The 18,630-nt window shown below is 64.5% G+C and overlaps 2 protein-coding genes across 2 annotated transcripts; one reads left to right on the top strand and one right to left on the bottom strand.

The window, feature by feature from the left end:
* Window positions 1-119: 119 nt before the first annotated feature.
* On the bottom strand, window positions 120-9,488 carry ECE2 (endothelin converting enzyme 2). The gene is given in 20 exon segments (XM_056357940.1): window positions 120-1,313; window positions 1,427-1,522; window positions 1,604-1,794; window positions 2,440-2,507; window positions 2,837-2,947; window positions 3,262-3,365; window positions 3,574-3,651; window positions 3,745-3,843; window positions 4,035-4,145; window positions 4,401-4,515; window positions 4,646-4,788; window positions 5,209-5,397; window positions 5,588-5,653; window positions 5,732-5,878; window positions 6,011-6,135; window positions 6,240-6,455; window positions 6,663-6,756; window positions 6,758-6,809; window positions 7,196-7,287; window positions 9,036-9,488. Coding segments are annotated over 20 exon segments (2,316 nt in total). The 5' UTR covers window positions 9,078-9,488; the 3' UTR covers window positions 120-1,136.
* Window positions 9,489-10,761: 1,273 nt separating this feature from the next.
* On the top strand, window positions 10,762-18,344 carry PSMD2 (proteasome 26S subunit ubiquitin receptor, non-ATPase 2). The gene is made up of 21 exons (XM_056357933.1): window positions 10,762-10,955; window positions 11,768-11,824; window positions 12,212-12,376; window positions 12,616-12,737; window positions 13,117-13,341; window positions 13,446-13,604; window positions 13,891-14,035; window positions 14,214-14,274; window positions 14,566-14,712; window positions 14,910-15,016; window positions 15,398-15,525; window positions 15,613-15,700; window positions 16,092-16,254; window positions 16,350-16,451; window positions 16,538-16,683; window positions 16,901-16,984; window positions 17,104-17,272; window positions 17,372-17,466; window positions 17,638-17,764; window positions 17,844-17,962; window positions 18,044-18,344. Exons 1-21 carry the CDS (start codon window positions 10,821-10,823, stop codon window positions 18,224-18,226), a joined length of 2,727 nt encoding a protein of 908 aa, XP_056213908.1. The 5' UTR covers window positions 10,762-10,820; the 3' UTR covers window positions 18,227-18,344.
* Window positions 18,345-18,630: the final 286 nt, after the last annotated feature.

The raw sequence follows: 18,630 nt of genomic DNA, 5'->3' as shown, positions 1-18,630 counted from the left end.
CCTCGCGCCGAACTACAGCTCCCGTCGGGCCTTGCGCTCGCCCCGGCAGGACTACGACTCCCGGCGGCCTTTGCGCCCACACCTCCGCCCCTTCCCCCCCCCCCGTGGCCGAGCCCCCCCGGGCTGGCGGGTCCCGGTTCAACGGCGGGGTGCAGGGCTGCGGGACCGGGCAGGTCCCAGGCGCTCCGCAGCGGGGGCTCGCCCGCGGCCTGGCCCCGGGGCAGGATGGGGTCACCCGCGCTGTCATCCCTGCCTGGGGGGGGGCGGTGGGACCCCTCGGCTGGCCTTTGCACCGGGGGCACCCCGCCGCGCTGGGGCTGGGCCGTGGCCCTGGGCCTGCCCCGGCCCGGCTCCTGCCTGCCCGCAGCCGCCCCCGGTGCCCCCCCGCACCCCGCAGCCGGCAGCACGGCCTCCCCCGGTGGCTGCCCCCCCCCCCCCCCCCCCCTTGGGGTGCCCCGTGTCCCCCATGTCCCCCGGGTTCTGACTCGGCCTCTGCTCCAGATCCCATCTCCCCCACCCCGACAGCGTGAAGGACCCGCAGCTCCCGGAGTAAGTGGAAACTGCTTTTATTTGTTAAATAAATTTAGCGACAGCCACCCACAGCTGAAGGCACCAGAGCCCCCGCTGCCGCCCGCTGCTCCCAGCAGAGGTGGATGGGGAAGCCAAGCCGGATCGGTGGGGGGGCAAGGGCGGAGAAGAGCCCGGTAGCCCCCAGCCTCCATCTCTGGGGGGCCGGAGGGCTCGGCTCTAGTGCTCTCCCTGGGACCACTCGGACCTGCCCGCCCCAGGGGTGGACACAGCGCTCCGGGGACTGGGCTGTGCCCGTCTCTAGGACATCAGGGCTGGGGGGCAGAGCTGCGTTTTGGGGGTGCTACGGCTTCTCTGCCAGCCGTGCCCGGCCCCAGGCTGTGGATGGGGGCTGCGGTGGGTGCCCGCTGTGGGGCCAATTGTGCTGGGGAGAGGGGCAGTGGTGGGGCGAGGAAGTGTGCAGTGTGTGCACAGGGGGGGACCACGACGGAGGGGGACCCAGAGGGTGGCCCCGCTCTGCCCGTGGGCCAGCTCCGGCAGCCGGTGAGGGCTGGGGGGCGGGGCACAGCAGAGCATCATCCCCGTTGTCCCCAGCACCCTCCCCGTCCCTACCAGACCTCACAGTGCTTGCCGGGGTTCATGGGGGAGCCCAGGGGGCAGCCAAAATGTTCGACAAAGTCCTGGGAGTTGCTGAGGGTGCCGATGACACGATACTTGTCGGGGCTGTGGGGGTCGGTCACCAGCCCTTCATGGGAGCTCTCAGGCGTCCGGACAGAGCACCACACCTGATGGAGCGGGAGCAGCCTCAGGGACAGAGGCAGAGCTTCCCCCCCAGGCAGGATAGGGGGATGTGGGGTGTCTCCGAGGGGCCAGGGGAGGGATGGTGAACCCACCATACCTGCGCAAAGCCCACGAAGAAGAGCTGGTGGTTGGTGAGCCCCAGGGCTGGCAGGCGCTTCTCCTCCCCGTTTTTCTGCAGCCAGGATTTGTATGCCTGCGGGAGAGGCACTCTGAAGTCCCAGAGAGGGACAGACAGGCACAGGGGTCCATGTCCCCTCAAGACAGTGGCACTCACATTGTAGGCTGCCTTCAGCCCGCCATTGTCAGCGATGTTCTCGCCCAGCGTCTGCCGGCCATTGACCTTCTCATGGTGGACAGTGTAGCGGCCGTACTGCTCCATCATGCATGCCGTCCGGTTCTTGAAGGCCTCCAGGGAGGAGTTCTGCCACCATGGCCGCAGGTTGCCTTCCTTGTCATACTCCCGCCCTGTGGGACCGAGCCGTGCGATGGGACCGGGGGACACCGGTCCTCTACAGAGCCCCCGCTGCAGGGGGTCCCAAAGCAGGGTGGGGTGCAGTGTGGACAACCCCAGGGGACACCGGGAACCTGGCACCTTGGGTCCATGCCCAGGGAAGATGATGCCCCCTAGCCCCTGCTCTGGGCAGGCTCTGGCTGGGACTCAGCTATGCGCTTGGGTCCCCAGCCATCCCCTGCTGCATCCCCACTGTCCCAAGATGGATTTGTCATCCCATATTCCCCCATTGACCCCATCTCAGCTCCAGGACTGCAGTGAAGGCGCAAAGCAGAGTGGATGCAAGAGGGACCCGCTCTGCACCCCACAGGGAGGAGGATGAGGAGGGGGCCGGGGCTGCAGACACCGTGTTCTCACCAAGCAGATGGAGCGAAAGCTGCACAGAGAAGCCGAGGGGAGGTATCGGCAGGTGCCACCTGGGGAGACAGGACGATAGAAGGTGGGGGTGGCCAGGGGAGCACGAGCACGCATGATGCAATGAATGGCAAAGCGGGACCCCTGTGTGCCCGTGGCACCCCCTCCCCACGCTGAGGGCAGGGGGCTGGAAGGGGACAGGAAGGTGGTGGGGATCGGGGCCAGCGCTGCCTATGGGCTCTCACCTTGGTCATCAAACGCATGGGTCAGCTCATGCCCCATCACCACGCCGATCCCACCGAAATTAAGGGCTCTGTGGGGCCACGGGAGAGAAACAGGTAAGTGCAGCAGGGTGGTAGCGTTGCAGCCTGCCCATGGCCCAGGCACCCCATCTGTGTCTGGGCACCTGGCAAGACTGCTCCAGTTGGCACCCAGCTGGCAGTGAGTCCTGCCAGGAACACTGGTGGCCCCACAGGGACTTTGCAGGCTGTCTTGGCTGCAGGTTGTAAAGCCTTGAGGGACCACGAAGCCCCGCAGGGCTTTGCTTCACGATTGTAGAGGGCTCTGTGGGGTGCTGGCCCTGATCCAGCCCGTGCCCCCCCACCCCTAGAAGATTGCCCCCTATCCCCATGCCAGGCTCACTTGGGGTGGTTGCGGGCGTAGAAGGGAGCCTGCAGGATGCCAGCAGGGAAGACGATCCCATTCTTGGTGGGGAGGTAGTAGGCATTGACAGTCTGCGGGGTCATGCTCCACCTGGGGCAGGGAGGTGGGACAGGGGACAGGCAGGGATGTGTCCCCTCTCCCCCCAACCCCAGCACCCTCCTGTGCTGTCTCCCACCATGGTCCCCTGTGCTGCCCTGCCTGGGACTGGCACTTTTGCCTCCTCCCCATGACCAAGGGACCCTGTCCGGGGTACAAGCCAGAGCCACCATGGGTGACCTACAGTGCTGTGCCACCCCATGAGGAGGACCTTCCAGTGAACCAGAGCCACCCAGGCCATGCTGGGGATGGTGCTGTGACAGCATGCCAGTGTCACATCCCCTGCCCTCCCACACCCTCCCCCTTACTGGTCACGGTTGGGAGGTTTCCGGAGCTGGTCGGCCATCACTTTGGCAGAGAAGTTGTAGAAGTTGAGCATGTTCTGGAAGAAGGAGTCCTCCGAGACCTCATACTGGTGAGGAAGAGGAGGGATGAGGAGGGGTCCACAGGGGTGGTTCCCCCAACCCTGGTTAGGATGTGCTCAGTGCTGGGGTGGCTCCTCTTAATGCCCCATCCCAAATGGGTCCCTCAAAGAGGGACATCACCCCACCATGAGGGCCCCCAGGGCTTGGCATGAGCAGGGACCAGACCCCCTTCTCATGAGCCGGGTGCCCCCCTACCCCATCATAGACATCGTCCAGCTCCTTGTTGTCCAGAATGAAATCAGGGAAGCCGATCATGTCATAGATGGCATCCGCCTGCATGGGGAGAGGCCCCAGCAGTGAGATGGGGTTGGAGAGGCTTACTGGGACAGGGGGAGGTCTCCCACCCACTGCCCTCTCTGGGGTCACCTTCTCCTTTGCAGCCTGCCTGGTCTTCTCATCCATCCAGTCCAGTTGGTCCAGGGACACCTCAAAGGCTGCCCGGATCTCGCTGATCATCTCCTCAGCCTGGGGAGGGAATAAAGCCCACCCCCCCGCCACAGCCCCTCAGGCATGGACCAGGTGGGCAGGATGTGACCTCCCCGGAGCTGGGGGTCCCACTTCCTGGCTCCCCGCCTTCCAGCCCTGGGGGTTGGGGGTGGGAAGGGGGGTTCCCACAGACAGTGATGGGGAGGGCACGGGGACAGAAGTATCCTCACAATGGCCTTGCTGTCCCGGTCGAAGGTGGCTTTGACGAAGAGGGAGCCCAGGGCAAAGCCCAGTGTGTCATCTGTGTTGGAGATGCAGGTTTGCCAGCGGGGCGTGCAGGACTGTGGGAATGAGATGGGGGGGTCTGTGAGACCCCCAGCTCCCTCCCCTGATCCCCCTCCTTCACTCAGCCTGGCTCTGCCCCCTCCCCAGGGGGGAGATGCTCAAAAGCTAAACCCTCATCCCAAAAGATGATCCCTGGGTTCCCTCTGCAGCATCCAGGGCTCAGCATCCCAAGGGCATCCCAAGGGCAAAGGTGGTCCTGGCTGCTTCCAGGCTGGGGGAAGAGGGGGCTGGTCCCAGGGCCCCCACATTACCTTTCTGGTGCCGTAGAGTGTCTCCAGCAGTCTCTCCTGGGCCGTCTCGAAGCGCTGGTCCAGGCTGGAGGCTGTCTTCTGCACCAGGTTCCAGATCAGGTAGTTGTTCAGGATGCTGCAGGGGCAGAGAGACACCACGGCTCACCACGATCCATGGGGATGCCCCAGCTCCCAAGCCACTGGTGTGTCCCCGTCATGAGGGCAGCCCCAAACGGGGCATGACTGGGGGCTCACAGGAGCCTCACCTCCTGTCGGTGCCATTGATGAGGTCGGAGACCTGCTGGAGATAGGTGTCCCCGTACACCACCACAGGCTCAGTGTCCGCCAGCTCCAGTGGGGCCAGGGCATAGGACAGGTAATCCAGCCAGTCGATGGCGGGGGCGAGGGCCTGGAGGGAACATGGGGATGCAGCACTCGGGTGCTTGCACGGCTCTGTCCTGTCCTACTCAGCACGGGGGGATCCCTCAGGGCAGGGGTTGTGCTCCCCCAGAAGGTCCCAAAGTCCATCACCACCCCAGATCCTTTCTCTGCCCCCAAACACCCCTCCTGTGGCTCCCCACTGCCCTCAATGCTGCCGGACAAGGAGGGGATCCCAAGACACACCTCCATGCAGGGTGGCAGCTCCCCCCAAATCCTAATGACCCAGGGGATGAGCACCTCACTCCAGCACCCAGTGCATATCCCAGAATGGACAGGACTGCTTGGGGTGTCTGGGGGGAATGGATGATGACAGCAGTGGGCACCCACCCCTCGGTGTCCCTCTGCACAACCTCCCCTTGCAGAGGGGTTTTCCCCAGGCTGTGCCTACCTGCAGCTCGGTGATGCTCATCTTGTGGTAGATCTTCTCGTCGTCCCGCCGCTCAGCCTGGGGCACGGTGATGTTGGCCAACTGGGTTTCGAAGTCCAGCACTTGCTGCATCTGTAGGCGGGTGGGCTCCGGGGCTCCCCCCAGCAGTGTGCCCAGCTCTACCATGTAGTCCAGGTATGCTGCCAGGACCTGGTGGGACACCAAGCTCTGCCTCAGCGCTGGCCGCAGCTCATCCCTAGGGGGTTCCAGCTGCTGCCTGGCCCCTGTGCCACCCAATGGGCAGGGTGCAGGTGACAGGTTTGCCCCAGCACTGCTCGCACGCCATTGCTGTGGCGTTCCTCTGATCATTGCCAGCAGCATGCCTGGTGCCCAGCCTCACCCTCTCGTTGGCGGTCTTGTTCAGGTAGTAATCCCGGGATGGGAGGAAAAGCCCCGACTGGTCCACCTGGAGGGAGAGAGGGGCAGCATGGGCAGCCCAGTGCCCCCCCCAGTGCCCGTTGCCCCTCAGTGCCAAGGTGCACACCTGGATGATGTTGCTGTTGGAGCTCTTGGAGTCCGCACCCACGTACACTGTGAAGAAGGGAGTCGCCCGGTATGTGCCTGACACCATCTTGAGCACCTCCATGAAGCTGGTCTGGTTCCAGGAGCCAGTGATGTTCCACCCCCCAATCTGCCGGCAGATGGACCTGGCACCTCATGGAGGGATGGGGTCCACCCCCAAGGGCTGCTCCCTCCCCAGTTACATGGGGGACGTGCCAGGCTGAACCCCGCCAGCTCAGCTCACATGGGAATGGCCGCCCACCTTGTCGATGAGCTCCATGAGGGGCTGGGAGCCCAGCTCCTCTATCCTCTGCTCCTTGAGGCAGGACAGGTAGTACCTCTGCGTCTTCCGCTCCGCCTCGCTGCTGGAGTTGAAGGTGGCGTTCTCTGCAGGAGGCTGCGGGTCAGCCCCAGGGGCACCAGAGCTCTGCCCGACCGTGCCTAGAGGTCACCCCCGCTGGTGGCTGTGACCGCCCCCCCCCAGCGCCCACCTAGGAGATGCTTCATGATGGCCTGGTTCTGGTCCCAGATGCTGTTGAAGGTGCTCCACTTGGAGCGCCCATTGGGCAGTGGGTTCCGCTTGATCCAGCCCCCACACGAGTACTGGTAGAAGTCTTGGCAGGGGTCTGTCTCTGCATCCAGGGCCTCCAGGATCTTGCTGGCAACCCGGACACAGGCGTCCGTCAGGCACGTGCTGTGAGAGGGATCTGGCAGGGAAGGCATGCCCGGGGCTGTTGCGTGTGCCAGGGGAAACTGAGGCACGGAGCGGGGCTGAGCCTTGCCTGCACTCTGGGGTGGGCAGAGCACCTGGAGCAGGAGCCCCAGGCTGACCCGTCCCCCTCCATCCTGCCATGTGCCCCCCGGGTGTGGGGACACCACAGCTGCCCCAGCAGGGCCGCAGGGCTCCTCCCTACCTCTGTGGTACTGGATGGCCAGGGCGATGACAGCAACGCTGAGCAGCAGGGCCAGGGAGACGGTGACGGCACAGAGCACCAGCTCCAGCTGGCCTGCGCGAGGCCAGGCGGCTCAGCAGTGGCCCCGGCCCCCTTCCGAAACCCCACCTGGGGCAGGAGCAGGACCTGCCATCGCACCACGGGGGGATCAAACTGCGCCGCTCCCCCTTCCCTCCCCTATCACTCCCCAGTGCCTGACTCGGCTGCATGATGAGGTGGGGACCAGGGGCATCCATCTGTGGGACCCAGGGCACCAGCCCCAGCAAGCCGGTGGTGGGTGCTGGCAGCCCCCCCAGCTGCAAGGAAGGACAATGGTCCAGGCACACTCTGCCGCATTTTGGCTGCCTCCCAGCACGTCCCTGGGGACAGCCAAGGCTGGCTTGGCTCCTCGCCCTGCTCCTGCTGCCCACCCGGCTGCAGGCAGGCTCTGGCTGAGGGTGAGGAGGGGTCCCAGGGAGGATGGAGAGGGGAAAGATGGAGGGGGCCAGGCAGACCTCACCTCCACGCTGTCGGGAGAGGTGCTGCCATCCCCTGCCGGCTCTGCCCCCTCATCGTCCTGCAGTGTGGCACGCTTGTAGTTGGGCATCTGCTGAGGGAGGGAGTGGGCTGGGACAGGGGCATGAGGGGGGCTGCCCCTTGACCTGCCACCCCCTCTGGCTCTTACGGCAAGGGCCGGTGCCAGCTCAGCAGGTACAGGGGGGGGCAGCCCCTGACCCCCCTAGGTGTGCCTGGGCCCCTCCCCAGAGGTTGTCCTCAGCCCCGGGTGGCACCAGGGAGCACAGGGAGAGCTGCTGGGGGGGGGTGGGGGGGGTGGCTCGGGGGCTCGCGCTGGAGCATCCCTCCGTGTCGCCATGGCAGCTGTGGCATCAGCCCTGCCGACAGGTGCCACATCGCCACGGAGATGTGGTCCCCGTTGCCAGGCAGCCGTTGCCTAGTGCTGCTGCCTTGCCCCTCCTCCCCCCGCCTGGAACTTTCTATGCAGATGTGCACCGGTCTGAAACATCTGGAAGCACCTCCCACCCCATCCTGGCCCCGGGGGTGATGGGGTGCAGGGCTGAGCCTGTGGGGGGGGGGGGGGAAGAGGGGGCACTATAGGGGTGCCAACCAGCAGGGCCCGGGTCTCCTTTACTCCTGGCCTTGCAAGGCAGCCCGGCAGGGGCTGCTTGCACCGACCCAGCCGTGAGGGCTGCCAAGGACTCAGCCAAGAGGGAGGTGGTGGAGCTGAGCCAGCAGCTTTGGAGGGGGGGATGAGCAAGAAGAAAAAGCTAGAGGCTTTGGTGGACGACAATGAGCAATGCTGCTGCTTGTGAGCCATCCTTAGGCTTCAGAGTTAACGCTTTGGGTGTGTTGCAGCTCACTCTCCAGTGAGGTGGATGCCCCAGGGCTGCCTGCAGGGCTGGTGCTGGGGGCCAGGAAGAAGCTGGGGTGGGAAGGATGGATGATGGGCAGGGAATGAAGCAGAGCAGGTGCCCGTGCCCAGCTCTGCCCGGTGGCACTCCAACAGAGCAGGGAGGGGGCTTTGCCAAGGGCTGCCACACTGGGAGGGGTGAGGCTGGGATCGACAGCTTGTAGGAGCCCCACACCAGGGAGGCTTCCCAGGCACCACTGGCATTAAGAAGGATGGCTCATCACCCTGTGGGAGCCAGGCACCCCCACTGCCCTGGCACCCCGACATGCTCCTCTTCCCTCCCAGGTGGTCCTCCTCCTCCTGGGCATCAGCCAGCAGTACCCCCTACACAGCACCTCCTGTCACCCTTGAAGCAGGAGAAGGACCTGGTCCTGGGTCTCCTGCCCCCTCCATGGGGCTGAGACCCAAGGGGACAGGGCCCCCTGCTCCCTCCAGGGGTGCTGCCTGGGGGGGGGCACCGTACAAGCAGCATCAATGTACCCCGGGTGGGCTTCATGCCTCAGCATAGCAGGGTGTGTGGGGCCGTCTCTGAGCCACGCCAGCTCCCTCTCCCCAGACCCAGGCAGGGATTCTGGGGGTTCTTCCTCCTCCTTCTTCACTGCACCGTGGGGAACAGGGACCCTCCAGCCACTCAGTTCCCCCAGCCCCACGCAGCCCCTGCATCCCCCAGGCTCTCGCTCCCCGGACCCCCCCAGCCGTTCCAGCCCTTCCTCCCGCAGCTCCCCCAGCCGTTCCAGCCCCTTGAGTCCTCCAATCCCCAGGGTCTCCTCCGCCCCGGCCCCCTCCTGCCCCGCCGAGCCGCCCCCTCTGCCCCCCGACCCGGTGCCCTTCGTCCCCCCAGCTCCTGCCCCACTACCCGCCCGTCGCCCCCGCCCTGCCCCGCCGCCACCCCCGGCCCGGCCCGCGCCGCTGCCCCGGGCACTCACGGCGTGTCCGAGCTCCTGGAGGGCCACGTTCATCCTGGCCATCCCGGGCCGCCTCCCGCCTAGCTCCGCTCCCCGCCCGGGCCGCGCCGGGCCCCCGCCGCCGCCGCAGCGCCGCCTGCCTCCGCCGCCGCCATGGCCCGCACCGGCCGCCGCGCCGCCGCCACGACCGGGACCAGGACCGGGCAGGGCCGGGGCCGCGCCGGAGGGACGGACCCGCGGGGGCTGGGACCGGCGGGGCGCGGCCCGCGGACACCGGGCGGCTGGGACCGGCGCCCCGGGAGGGGCTGGAGTGGGGGCACTGGTGCCCAGCCCGATCGCACGGCTCCGCTCCGCTCCACCCGGCCCGGCCCCGCCGCCAAGGTGACCGCCGTGCGCACGGGAGGAGCCCTGCACCGGTACCCGCACCGGAGCCTCACCGGCACCACCAGCCTCACCGGCACCCGTACAGGAGCCTCACCGGCACCGCCAGCTGCACCGGCACCTGCACGGGAGCCTCACCTGCACTGGCACTGGCACCAGCACCGAAACCCCACTGGTACCCATACGGGAGCCACAACAGCACTGGCACCCTCACCAGTGAGGGAGGTGCACTGGCACCGGCTGGCACGGGGAGCAGCACCTGGGCTCACACCCAGGTTCCTGCAGCGGGCAGCGGCATAATGACACACGTGCCGACACTGGGCTTCAACACCCAGGGGGCCACCAGCACCACACAGGACCGGCAACCGGGTGGTGACAGTGCAGAGCCACAGCAACACGCTCTGCTCTGGCACCCGGGCACATCCCCCAGTGCAGCAGTGCACACCCGGGTGGGTGCACACCCACACCCACTCCGTGACACACCACTGTGGTACCCCAAGGCACCTCGAGGTCACCCGCAGGCCCGTGCTACCACACACAGTGTGACACTGCTGCATGTGCCCAGGTGTGCACAGCCATGGTCACCGCCATGGGGTGAACGAGGGGCAGGCTGCGGCACAGCCTCACACCCTGCCTCAGCACCTCCCAGCCCTGCCACACCACCTGCCCAGGACAGGGTGTCACCGCAGGTCACCCACTCAGGGCCTGGGGTGCTGCCAGGGGAGCAGTGGCCTGTGAGGATGTCTGGGTGCAGGTACCCTGGGGGCGCAGGGCACAGGGTGGCCGTGTGGGTGCCCGGGTGTGCGCAGCAGCGGTGCCTCGAAAACCCTCCGTGGGGGGACGGCTGGCACCTCCACCTCTGCCCGGGACTCCCCAGGGAGGGCAGTCTGGGTGCTGCCCGAGGGGAGGGGAAGTTGCCCGGTGGGGCTGGCCGAGGCAGTGCCACCTGCCCAAGCCGCTGCCTGGGGCACAGGGCGCCACGTGTGTGCAGGAGGGGTGTGTGTGTGGGGGTGTGTGTGTGTGGGTGCGTGCATGTGCCCACGGGTGCCCGTGGCGCGTCGTGGCCCCTGCCAGTCCCGGGCAATGCCACTTAACTTGCCCGGCTGGGGTGGCACCGGCGCCTGGTGCCAGGGTGGTGGAGCCCCGGGTCCACGCCCCCGTCCCCGGCTGGTTGCGCTCCCCGGCAGTGCCGGGCCGGGCCGGGCCGCTGCCGCTGCCGGTGCCGGTGCCGGTGCCACCGCCCAGCGCTGCGCAGCGCCGCGGCACGTGGGGCCGCCCCGCCCCCTACCCCGCCCCCGGCCCCGCCCCCGCCCCCGGCCCCGCCTCCGGCGCGCGGCGGGGTCGTCACGGCGGCGCCGGGCGGCGATTGGCGGCGGGCGGGTGCGGCGCGCAGGCGCACAGCGGCGAGTTCGCGGCGGAGCGGCCATGGACGCGGGCGGCGGCGGCGGGCAGAGTCGGGTGCAGGGCGGTCCCGGGTCCGGCGGCGACGAGAAGCCCACGCCGCCCTGGGGCCGGGACCGCCGGGAGCCGCCCGCGGGGCCCGAGAAGGAGCAGGAGCTGGTGAGCGCCGCCGCGCCGCGGGCCGCAGCTGAGTCACGGCCCGGCCGGGATCGCGTCAGCGGCGGGGCGGGACGTCATCCCACGTCACGGGGCGGCCGGCACCCCTCCGGGGGCGCCTGCAGCGTCACCGGGCTCCCTCCGGCGAGGCCGTGTGACGTCACCGGGCGCGAGGGGCTCTCTCCGGAGGGGGCAGTGACGTCACTGAGGCGAGGGGCTCCCTCCCGAGGGGGCAGTGACGTCTTGGGGGTGCCCGCGTGACGCAGCTGAAGGCTCCCCGCCCTGGGGGGGAGAGCTGTGTGTGTGCCGTGGGGCAGGGGGCTCCGGCGGCTGCTGCTGGAGTGGAGTGAGGGGACCCATGATGTAATTGGGGCACATGTGTGACGGCGGGGACTGTGCAGGGGTCCCCCCTTTACCCGGCACAGGGTTGGCCTTGGCACTGGGGGTCCCCTCGGGATGTGGGGAGCTGCTGCTGGGTAGGGGGGCTGCTGTCATTGAGGTTGCACACACACACACACACACACACACACCCTCCTGTGCCCCTCTCCATGGAGCTGTTTCCATACAGCCCGGGGTAATGGAGGCACTTCTCGCCACCAGGGAAGGGCGGTCTCTGGGGGGGTATATCCCCTGTAACAGGAGCGTTGACCCCCCCGGCAGCATTGGGGCAGGATGGTGCCCTGGGCGGGGAGGGTCTTGCTGTGTCCAGATCCTTGTGTTGCTTGGTGTGACACCCCCCACCATCTTCCCCCATCTCATTAGGAGCGTCTGTGCTTGGCACCCTTAACTCTGCTTTCTCCTGTGCATTTTGGCAGTCTGAGGAGGACAAACAGCTGCAGGATGAGCTGGAGATGCTGGTGGAGCGCCTGGGGGTAAGTCTGTGGCATGCTTTCAGCAAGGAGCTGTGGAGCCAGGAGCCCTGGCCAGGACTTGAGTCTGTCTGTCCCTTGCTTATGGTTGTTCCTTGTGCAGTGGTGGTGGGGGAGTTTCATCTTGAGCGGGGCCACCACTTGTCTGCTGTGCTCTGTCCCCCAGCATTGCTGCCTGTCTGACCCGTGCCCAAGGGACCTCTTCCTCCCCCTTGTGTGGGTGGCTTTCTGCCCCACTGTGCCCTCCCTCTCCAGTGCCTGGGCTGAAGAAGGCAGCCCTGAGGGGAGGGGCTGCTCTGCTCAGAGCCATGGCTGTGTTTGGGGAGGGCTGGCAGGGTGGTGGTGCAAGAACCAGCCCTCTGCTCTCTGACAGGCAGCTTGCCTCTGCAGGAGAAAGATACATCCCTCTACCGCCCAGCCCTGGAGGAGCTGCGGAGGCAGATCCGCTCTTCTACCACCTCCATGACCTCTGTTCCCAAACCGCTCAAGTTCCTACGGCCCCATTATGGCAAATTGAAGGAGATCTATGAGAACATGGCTCCAGGAGAGAACAAGGTAAAGGCTCTTGGCCCCACCATCCCATGTGGCTGGAGGGACAGTGCTGGGGCAGGTGACCGCTGAGTCCTCTGGACCCTGCGGTCTAACATCAGCCTCTGTGATTTTCTTTGGTGGGTTAAAACTTGCCAGGGTTGTGCCTTTGCTGCCTGTGATGATGGCTTGTGGATGCAGGGAGGGTGTTGTGTCCTTGGCTACCCCTGTTTCCATGTGTCTGGATCTCTGCATTTTTTCCCCAGCGCTTTGCTGCAGACATCATTTCTGTTCTGGCCATGACCATGAGCGGGGAGCGTGAGTGTCTGAAGTACCGGCTGGTGGGCTCCCAGGAGGAGCTGGCATCTTGGGGGCATGAATATGTCAGGTAAGCCTGAGTGGGGAGCAGGGCTTGGGGAAGGACAAGGGCTCAGGGGGATTTCCTTGGGCACTTTCACACTGGCCTGTTTGGGAGGTGTCCTGACTTGCTGGGATTGTGTTCAGCTGTCCCTCTCATGCCTGCACGTGTGTCACCTCATCCTCTATCCACAGTGATTTGCTAGCTACAGAGATCTTGCTGCTATGGCCTCTGTAATCTCTGCTGTTAACCCTGTTCCTCCTCTGAGCTTGTCCCCCATAAGCTCTTGCAGGAATGTGCACCCTCTGTAAACAACACGCAGCCCCAGCCAACTGGCAGCAGCTTCTCCCTATCCTTTGGGCTGGGTGCACCTGGCTTCTGTGGCAGTCATGTCCCTTTGTCCCCACAGGCACTTGGCAGGGGAGGTGGCCAAGGAGTGGCAGGAGATTGATGAGGCTGACAAGGCTCAGAGGGACACGCTCCTCACCCTGGTTAAGGAGATCGTTCCCTACAACATGGCCCACAACGCAGAGCACGAGGCCTGTGACCTGCTCATGGAGATTGAGCAGATGGACATGCTGGAGAAGTACATTGATGACAATGCCTACTCCAAAGTGTGCCTCTACCTGACCAGGTGAGGGGGCTTGGCAGGCTGAGGCGCTGGAGGGGGGCATGGTCCCTGCTGGACCGAGGTTGCCTGGCATTGTCATCACCCTTGTGTCTGTCTCCTCCTCGAAGCTGTGTAAGCTATGTCCCAGAGCCTGAGAACTCTGCTCTCCTGCGCTGTGCCCTGGGCATCTTCCGCAAGTTTAGCCGCTACCCTGAAGCCTTGCGCCTGGCTCTAATGCTCAATGACGTGGAGCTGGTGGAGGACATCTTCACTTCCTGCAAAGATGTGTAAGCAGAGACTTGTTGCCCACCCTCTGGGGTCTTTGCACATCGTGGTGGGGCATGGCTCCCTGTCTGGGCAGAGTTGGGTTGGATCCTGCCACCACTGGAGTTGTCTGGGGCTTTGGACTGAGGCTTTTGTCCTTGAAATCAAGATGGGCCAGAGCAGGTTGTGTCTGGACTGCTCTTGTGTGCCTCTAGAACAGGGCAAGTTGGCTCACCGTTTGGTGAAGATGTATATGTGCTGGGGCTTGCTGGGGTCTGGGCACTCGTGAAACCTCTCCCCTATGTGCAGAGTTGTCCAGAAGCAGATGGCCTTTATGCTGGGCCGCCACGGGGTCTTCCTGGAGCTGAATGAGGATGTGGAGGAGTACGAGGACCTGACTGAGATCATGTCCAACGTCCAGCTCAACAGCAACTTCCTGGCTTTGGCCAGAGAGGTGAGTGTCCCAGCTGGGAAAAGAGCCCTGGGCTGCCAGGCTCTGCACAAGGTCTGGGAAGAGATCTTTCACCCCTATGAGCTTGGCCAGGCACCTCCTGGAGAGGTGCCATTGCCCCAGGCAGCTGCCCTGGGGTGTGCTGGCTGGGAGGTAACCCCCTTTTCCCTCATCTCTGCAGCTGGACATCATGGAGCCCAAAGTGCCAGACGATATTTACAAAACCCACCTGGAAAATAACCGTAAGGGCTTCTGCTGTGGCCTCTATTGTCCCTGCCTGTGGGGAGTTACTGGGGCTGCAACGCAACCTGCGGGCCGGTGCAGTCAGCTGTGTACCCCGAGGTGGGCAGGTGGCCTGCCCACAGTCCCTGACCTGCTGTGGAGCAGACCCAGCTGCCTGCCGTGGATTTGAGCTTCTCCTTCCTGCTGGTGGGTGGGACAGGTCCTTGTCCCCCCATGGCGTGGGATGGCTGTGCGGTGGAGGGCTGGCAGGGTTTCTCTTGTCACTGGCTCACCCTGACATCATTCCCCAGGGTTTGGGGGGAGCGGTTCCCAAGTGGATTCAGCCCGGATGAATTTGGCCTCCTCCTTTGTGAACGGCTTCGTGAATGCTGCATTCGGACAGGACAAGCTGCTGACAGATGATGGCAATAAATGGTTGTACAAGAACAAGGACCACGGTGAGGGAGCTGGGTGGGCAGGGCTGGAGGTGCCCTGAGGCTTGGGGTTGCTACCTTCTCCCTTTTGGGGACCTGCTGAAAGGGGGGCTGCACAGCGTGGCTGCCGCTGGGCTGCTCTGTGTCCCTGGCTGCCACAAGCCCCAGGCAGGACACATTGATTCAGGGCTGATGTGGACTCTTCTCCCCTGGAACTGCAGGGATGCTGAGTGCCGCAGCCTCGCTGGGCACAATACTGCTGTGGGACGTGGATGGGGGGCTCACGCAGATTGACAAGTACCTGTACTCCTCAGAGGATTACATCAAGGTCGGTGGCACTGATCCCAGTGCGGGCTCTGTGGCTGTGTGGGGCACTGGCTGGCGGGGGGTGACAGTTGACTTTGCCTTGGTCTGCTGTGTGGCTCAGCTCCTGTCCGGAGAGAGGTCTGATGCCCTGTGTCCCAGGTTTTTGAGCAGCTCACAGCAGGGTGGGGGGCTCTTGGGGACTGCCTGAGGCACCTTTGGGGTCCCCTGGTCACAGAGCTATGAACTTTGGACTGCTCAGCTGGATCCAGAGTGACATTGCTCGCTTAGTACCAACTTGCCCATCCCAGGGAGTGGACGTAATGGTGGTATGGCATTAGTCACTGGCTGGCAGGGAGCTTTGTGTGTTGCTGGCCAGCGCATGATGGGTGCTTCTGCCTTGCAGTCCGGAGCCCTCTTGGCCTGTGGCATTGTCAACTCAGGGGTGAGGAACGAGTGTGACCCTGCCCTGGCCCTCCTGTCTGACTACGTCCTCCACAACAGCAACACCATGAGGATCGGAGCCATTTTTGGGTAAGGGCTTTTTTGGTAAGCCCCAGCCTTCCTGTGCTGCACGGGGTGGCACAGCCACCCCCTCACGTTCCTCTGGACTCTCCGCAGGCTGGGGCTGGCCTACGCAGGTTCCAACCGTGAGGACGTCCTGACTTTGCTGCTACCTGTGATGGGAGACTCCAAGTCCAGCATGGAGGTAGGGAACAAGGCAGAATTTGCCTGGGGTTCCTGCTTCCGTGCCTGGTCTCCAGCAGCTCCTGGGAATGCAGGGGCTGGCCTGCGGTGTGTTTGGGCTCCAAGAGCAAGGCTATGTGTCCCTGCTTGGTGCTGTGCTGTGCCAGAAGAGCAGGACCCTATTTTCCCCATCTGAGCTGCTCCCATGATGGGATTGCAGCAGACATGGGAGGCTAGGAGGCCATCAGGTCTCCCAGTAAGCCCAAATTTTTTGCACAAAGTGAGGACCAAGGGTACCCAGTGCTCTTTCGGGCTGGGCAGCTGTCAGACTGTTCAGACCTGGCTCCAAGCTCTGAGCCAGCTCCCTCTGCACTGTCCCCATGTACGACATGTCTTCTTCCTTCCTTCACCAGGTGGCTGGCGTGACTGCCCTGGCTTGTGGAATGATATCGGTGGGCTCCTGCAATGGGGACGTCACCTCAACCATCCTCCAGACCATCATGGAGAAATCTGAGACAGAGCTGAAGGACACGTATGCTCGGTGGCTGCCACTCGGCCTGGGCTTGAACCACTTGGGTAAGGCTAGGCAGTGCCAGTGGCTCACGGGTTGGGGGACAGGCTGGGAGCATCCCTCCTCTGCTGTCCTCTAACCACTGTGCCTTTCTCTGCAGGGAAGGGAGAGGCGATCGAGGCCATCTTGGCAGCGCTGGAGGTGGTGTCGGAGCCATTCCGCAGCTTCGCCAACACACTGGTGGACATCTGCGCCTACGCGGGTGAGTTGGGCTGATCGAGGTGGGGGAGGCAGGAGCGGGTCCCAGGCCCTCCACGTGCTAATCTTGGCCGCCTGCTCTCCCCCAAGGCTCGGGGAATGTCCTGAAGGTGCAACAGCTCCTGCACATCTGCAGTGAACACTTTGACTCCAAGGAGAAAGAGGAGGACAAGGACAAAAAAGACAAGAAAGAGAAGGAGAAGAAGGAGAGCTCAGCTGACATGGGGGCTCACCAGGTGGGGAAACATGGACTGGGACCTGTGTCCGTGGGGCAGGAGCTGGCTTTGGGGGGTTCCCTAAGGCCCTTGTGGGATCAGAGCTGGAGGAAAACAGTCGCCAGCAGCATTCCCTGCTCTCTGTCCCCTTGGGCTCAGGGTGGATGCAGGGGCTGTAAGAACTTGAGTGTTGGGCTGGGTGCTCCCTGCCTGGTGCTCAGTGCCCACGTCCCCACAGGGCGTAGCAGTGCTGGGGATTGCACTCATTGCCATGGGTGAGGAGATTGGCGCTGAGATGGCCCTGCGCACGTTTGGCCACCTGGTGAGTGATGCTGGGGGGACAGCACAGAGCCGGGAAAGGATCTGGGTGTTGCTATGCATCTCTTTAGACCTCGCTGTCCTTGGTAAGTGGAGTGTAACACCCACTTCCCCTCTGCACAGCTGCGGTATGGGGAGCCCACCCTCCGACGTGCTGTGCCCCTGGCTCTGGCGCTCATCTCTGTCTCCAACCCCCGGCTCAACATCCTCGACACTCTCAGCAAGTTCTCCCACGATGCTGACCCTGAGGTCTCCTACAACTCCATTTTTGCCATGGGCATGGTGGGCAGCGGTAAGCCTAGGGGGACAGCACAGTTCGGGGTTTGTATGGGGGGGAAGGTGGGAGACTTGAGCTGTGTGCCCTACTCTGCCTGCACCCTGTTTTCCCCAGGTACCAACAACGCCCGCCTGGCAGCGATGCTGCGGCAGCTTGCTCAGTACCATGCCAAGGACCCCAACAACCTCTTCATGGTGCGGTTAGCCCAGGTGATGATCCTGCGCTTGCCACTCCTGGTGGGGAAGGGGTGGGTTGGGGTCCCTTCCCTGGGTGTGGGAGGGGAGGGATGTCCTGGGGGTGTCACCTTCCTGCTAGGCGGGGCTGTGGGGGTTCCAGGCGTTGCCCCACTGCTCTCTCACCTGGTTTCTCTGCCACACCAGGGCCTGACCCACCTGGGCAAGGGGACACTCACCCTGTGCCCGTACCACAGCGATCGCCAGCTCATGAGCCAGGTGGCCGTGGCCGGGCTGCTGACCGTCCTTGTGTCCTTCCTGGATGTGCGCAACAGTGAGTACGGTGGGCTCAGCCCCCCTCTGCCCCATGAGGTGCTCGTCACTCAGCCCCTTTACTCCTGTCTCCCCTCCAGTTATCCTGGGCAAGTCCCATTATGTTCTCTACGGCCTCGTTGCTGCCATGCAGCCCCGCATGCTGGTTACCTTTGACGAGGAGCTGCGACCTCTGCCCGTGTCAGTTCGGGTAGGACAGGTAAGGGGCAGCCAGAGCCAGGGATGGGGTGCTCCAGCATCCCTGCGTGTCCCTGGCATTTACCTCGCTCCTCTCTCGCAGGCTGTGGATGTGGTGGGCCAGGCGGGCAAGCCTAAAACCATCACCGGCTTCCAGACTCACACGACACCGGTGCTGCTGGCACATGGGGAGCGGGCAGAGCTGGCCACAGAGGAGCACGTACCTGTGACGCCCATCCTGGAGGGATTTGTTATTCTACGCAAGAACCCCAACTATGATGTTTGAGTGGGGGGTGGGGTGGGTGGAGGGTGTGGGGTGGGTAGGTGGTTTGGGAGGGGAGGGAAAAAATCCTACTTTGTTTGTTTTTGTTACTGAGAGTCCAGGAAATAAACTGTGCGGAGACTCTAGCGCTGCAGTACCCTTGTGCTGGGGGCATGGGCTGGGTTCTGATCCCCTCGGGGGTACCTGCTGCCTGGCAAGGACAGGCACAGCGCAGACCCCGAGTAGCGGGGGCTGGGCACAGGTTGTAGGGTGCCATGGGTGCTCCTGCACTCCTGGGGGTCTCCCCACACCTCGCCCGGCTGTGCCCCCCAGGTGTGTGGCCCAGGCACGGCAGGCTGTGCCTCTGCGCCAGTGCCCACCCGAGCCTGGCGCTGCCTGTCCCTGTCACTGTGCTCCTGGGGGGTCTC

This window comes from Falco biarmicus, chromosome 13 (genome assembly GCF_023638135.1).
Source record: "Falco biarmicus isolate bFalBia1 chromosome 13, bFalBia1.pri, whole genome shotgun sequence".
NCBI classification, from domain to species: domain Eukaryota; kingdom Metazoa; phylum Chordata; class Aves; order Falconiformes; family Falconidae; genus Falco; species Falco biarmicus.
This window is presented reverse-complemented; position numbering and strand designations above follow the sequence as displayed.